At 27.0% G+C, this 4812-nt stretch overlaps 1 protein-coding gene across 1 annotated transcript in view; it reads left to right on the top strand.

Moving 5' to 3' along the window:
* The first annotated feature begins 1362 nt into the window (after positions 1-1362).
* LOC111686287 (serine-rich adhesin for platelets-like) overlaps positions 1363-4812 on the top strand; it is a 27517-nt gene continuing 24067 nt past the window's right edge. Inside the window, exon 1 of the mRNA XM_023448640.2 lies at positions 1363-2606. Coding sequence (XP_023304408.2) covers positions 1396-2606 — 1211 coding nt within the window. The 5' untranslated portion in view covers positions 1363-1395. The remainder of the gene's footprint in view (positions 2607-4812) is intronic.

The following is a 4812-nucleotide window of genomic DNA, read 5'->3' as shown; positions in this document are numbered from 1 at the left end:
TTTTGTTTAAAATTTCTTAAAAAAAAAACTTTAAATTTATGACCTCACTTTAACAACAAATTAAAAAAAAAAAACTTTAAAAAATCCATTAATTCAAGTCTCTTCTAAAGGAAATATAAAAAAATCAACAGTCAAAAACTTAAAAGTCATTATTATAATAAAAACAACAAATAGAGACGAAAAAAAGAATTGACAAAAATAACAACAAAATACCCAAAAAAATATATCTAAAAACAGCAAATTATTGTTAATCACAAGTTCATACAATCAAATAAACAAAAAACAAAAACAACAACAAAAGTGTTAATAAAAATCTAATTAGTGTTAAGCCAAAAAACTGATAACGAATTTCTACTGGGGAAGTTGTAATTTGAAGAAAATTTCAACATTTTTTGCTGGAAACATATTAAGAATTCTATTTTTTATTGATTACAAGAAAAAAAAAATAAATTCCTAAACATTTTTCAAAAATCCCCAAAAAGGAGATTTTTTTAAAAAAAATTTGGGAATTTCAATTTTTGTTTAGAAATTAATAAAACAAGCTAAAATTAACTATTTATCGACTAAATTAGCTTATTGTTTTTGTAAAATTTATTTAATTTTTATAAAAATTTCAAAATTTTATTGAATTTTTAGAAAATTTTTCCAAAATTTAAGAATTTTCGGAACCCGGGAAGTGCTAAATTGTTAAAATTTACTTATTTTTGTTGTCGTTTAGCAAGGAATTCAATTTTTGGTGATTTTGAGTAAAAAACAACAAATTCCCAAACATTTCTCAAAAATCCCCAAAAAAGAGATTTTTGGAAAAAAATTTGGGAATTAAAATTTTTGTTTAGAAATTAATAAAACTAAATAAAATTAACTATTTATCGACTAAATAAACTTTATTTTTGTAAGTTTTTTTAATTTTTATTAAAATTTAAAAATTTTATTAAATTTTTAGAAATTTTTTTCAAAATTTAAGAATTTTTGGATTCCGGGAAGTGTTAAATTGTTAAAATTTACTTATTTTTGTTGTCATTTAACAAGGAATTCATTTTTTGTGGTTTTGAGTGAAAAACAACAAATTCCCAAACATTTCTCAAAAATCCCCAAAAAGGAGATTTTTGGAAAAAAATTTGGGAATTAAAATTTTTGTTTAGAAGTTAATAAAACAAGTTAAAATAAACTATTTAAGAGCAGAAATTTTGAAAAAAGTTTGAAAATTAAAGAAAAAATTTTGAAAATTTTAAAAAAATGTTGAAAATTTAAAGAAAATTTTGAATAAAATGGTAAAGTTTTTTAGATTTTTTTGAAAAATGGTTACCAAATATTAATAAAATTATAAAAAAAATAATGTTATAAATTACAAAAACAAAATCTTAAAATTTAAAACTTTTAACTAAAAACAAAAAAATGGCGCGCAAAAAGAAAGCTTTAAAAGACTTAAAAGAGCACAAAAATAATACAACAACAATAGAAGAACAAACAGCCGCAGCAGCAGCTGCTGCATTACAAGATCCCAACTCTCTTCTCATGCCACAAAAAAAGAGAAACAGTTTTGATGAGAATCTATTACAACAAAAACAACAGCAAAACTTTACACAATACCAAAGTGATGGAGAATTAATGGAATTAAAACAAAAATTAAATTTAGAAAAAAATAAATCAAATTTATTTCTTATCAAATCCTATTCATTTATCGATAAAACCAATAACAAACGACCTTCGTCGATCATAAATGTTAAAGAGAAAAAATTTCGAGAATTTGATAAATTTCAACAACAACATAATGTGGAAAAGGAAGAGAGTAAAGAAGAGACTAAAGAAGAGAGTAAATCCAAGAGTAAAAAGTCTGCAAAAAGTAAACTGGTCCAAAAGGGGGAAGAGAAAAAGGAGAAACCTAAAAAACCTCCCAAATTAAAGAAAATGAAAAAATCTAAATCTACTCACGATTCCACAGAAAATTTGGAGGAATTCCAAGAATTATTGAGAAAACCCTCAGTGATATTGGAAGATGAGGTTAAAACGGAGATGACTAAAAGGCCTCAATCTTTGCCCGTCAGCCAAAATCAGCATAGATCTGTTATTAAGTCTAAAACTTTGGATGATATTGAGACGCCTCGTTTAAAAAGAGACTCATTTATACGTCACAGTTTACAGTCTATACGTAGAAGTTTTTCCTCTTCCAAGAAACATAATAACAATATAAACTTTATCTCCTCCTCCTCAACATCCTCGTCGTCATCTTCTTCATGCTCTAACTCCTCCATGGTCTCAGATCCTAAGCGCACTAAAACAAAAACCAAAGATTTTAATAAAGATATTGGAAATTTAAAAGATGTTGAAGACTCTAACTATCTTATAGCTGTTAAGGAGGAAGACTCGGTTGATGGTATGCAGATGGACTCACAACCCTGTAATGTTGTTATAACGCTAAATGATGCTCAAACTTTAGAAACAAATTCTATAAATACAAATACTCTTCTAACACCTCCCTATACTATGGATCCTTTAGCTGTGCTTAAGGAAGAAGATGAAAAGGATTTATGCTCATGTTTTAATCCCAACAATGGCGTCAGCTGTAGTAGTAGTAATAGTGTGACCAGTGTAAATAACCCCCTAAGGTAGGTAAACCAAACAGTAGACCCCCCGCCCCCAACACCCTGTTTCTCTCGTTTTAAGTTATTTATCTCTTCAAACTTTTTCTTTTATACCAAATGACTGAACATTTATGTGTGTATATTTTTTCCCACGCACTCACACACACGCCTTTCAATGACGCCTTAAATCCTTTTGAAAACTACCACTACTACAAAAAAAACTTGAAAGTTCAAGGTCGAGTATTTTCTTTTGCCAAGCACCTGTATATGAATAGATTTTTCTAGTATTTCCTTTTTTTTCAAAAGAAAATTTACATTTGTTTTTTGAGAGGATTTGTTATCTGAAAAAGTAATTTTTTTTTCATTCAACAAGGATTTAGCAAAAGGATTTGTAAGAGACTTTAAACTAAATTCAAAGAAACTACTTTAAGGGAATTATGCGGGTAAACTTTGTTTCCAAAATGGAGAAAAATTCAAGGGAATCTTTAGTTTAGTTCAACATCAGTTCCAGTTCAGTTCTAGTTCTGTTCTAGTTCAGTTTTAGTTAAGTTCTAGTTCAGTTCTAGTTCAGTTCTAGTTCAGTTCTAGTTCAGTTCTAGTTCAGTTCTAGTTCAGTTCTAGTTCAGTTCTAGTTCAGTTCTAGTTCAGTTCTAGTTCAGTTCTAGTTCAGTTCTAGTTCAGATCTAGTTCAGTTCTAGTTTAGATATAGTTCAGTTCTTGTTCAGTTCTAGTTCAGTTCTAGTTCTGTTGTAGTTCTTTTCTTGTTCTGTTCTAGTTCTATTCTTGTTGTTGTGTAACTCTGTTTGGAATCGGTTGGCATCACTTTACTAGTTAGACAGTTAGTTAACACTGTGTTACCATTTAGTTGAAACAAAAAATCGCTAAACATCCAGAGGTTTTGTGTTTCAACATCAAAACTAATTGTTAAAGTCCTAAATATTAAAGGAAATTATTAATACAAACATACAATTTATTTAAAAATTAAAATTTTAAAAACAACAACGGAAATCCGTTGCTGTTTTTTTTTAAATTCGTTTGCAGTACAGTTTGTTTAAAAAGTTTCAACAAAAAGCATTTAAAATATTTGACATTTGAAAATTTCTTTTGGCTTCTTAAGAATTCTGTTTTAATTGCTTTCTAACATTATTTTTGCCAAGAATTCTTTAAAAATCCCAAAGAAAAAACAAACCCAAAAGAAAAACAACAGGAAAGAGAATAAAATTTAAATTCAACACGAGATGTTTCATGATGAATGTTTGAAAGACACGTGAAAAAGATTTTCACACAATGATTGTAAAGAAAAGAAAACAAAATTACAAAGACGCCAGACGAAAGACTTGCTAAGAGCAAAAAGAAAAAAAAGTAATAAAAAGAAAAACAATATTTTAAGCAAACTTTCTATAGAAATTGTTATAGATTTTTTTTTGAAATTTTCCTAAGCAATTTATTTTATTTAAATATTTGTTAATACCAAAAGGGGTGTTTGCAAAACAACGGTTTCTTTTTTTTTGTGGCAATTATAAGTTTAATTTAAACAAACACGCTAAATTTTATTTCTAAACTGCAGCAAAGTATCACAGCTGACCCTTCATATGCAATTTATTTTGCTAATTTACTAATGACACTTTCACACTCATAACGCCGAAACCAAACCGAAATGGTGTCAGGGTTGTGTTTTTAAATGCCATAAAATTTATCTTAAATTGTTCAAAACAATTACATTTTAATTGCATTTTCCTCTTTAATTTCTTTCATTTGTTTTTTTCTTTTCAAACCAAATTTTAGTTTAAAGCAAAAAAACAAGTAGTTTTGCCTCTTCATCCATAATTTAACACCTCAAATGTCTAACTAATCAGGGACAAAGTTTATTTTAGTTAAGGTAAACAAAAAAAAAGAAAAAAACATGTTAACAAATTTTTTGGTTAGCTTGTCTAAAATATTCTTAATTTGGTCACGTTGCAAGGCTGTTTGTTTATTTTATTGTTATTTATTAAGTTTATTGAGATTGTTCTTTTTTTGGAGAGCTGCTACGTAAAATCTTCAAAAATTTATAAATCTTTCATTTTAACAATGTTATTTACCAAATTGTTAAAGAAATTATCGATCTATCTGTCTATGTATGTATCTATCTATCTATCTATCTATCTATCTATCTATCTATCTATCTATCTATCTATCTATCTATCTATCTATCTATCTATCTATATATCTACCTATCTTTCTAACTATC

This window comes from Lucilia cuprina, chromosome 3 (genome assembly GCF_022045245.1).
Source record: "Lucilia cuprina isolate Lc7/37 chromosome 3, ASM2204524v1, whole genome shotgun sequence".
Taxonomy (NCBI): Eukaryota; Metazoa; Arthropoda; class Insecta; order Diptera; family Calliphoridae; genus Lucilia; species Lucilia cuprina.
Note: the sequence above shows the minus strand (reverse complement) of the source record. Positions and strands in the feature narration are given on the sequence as shown.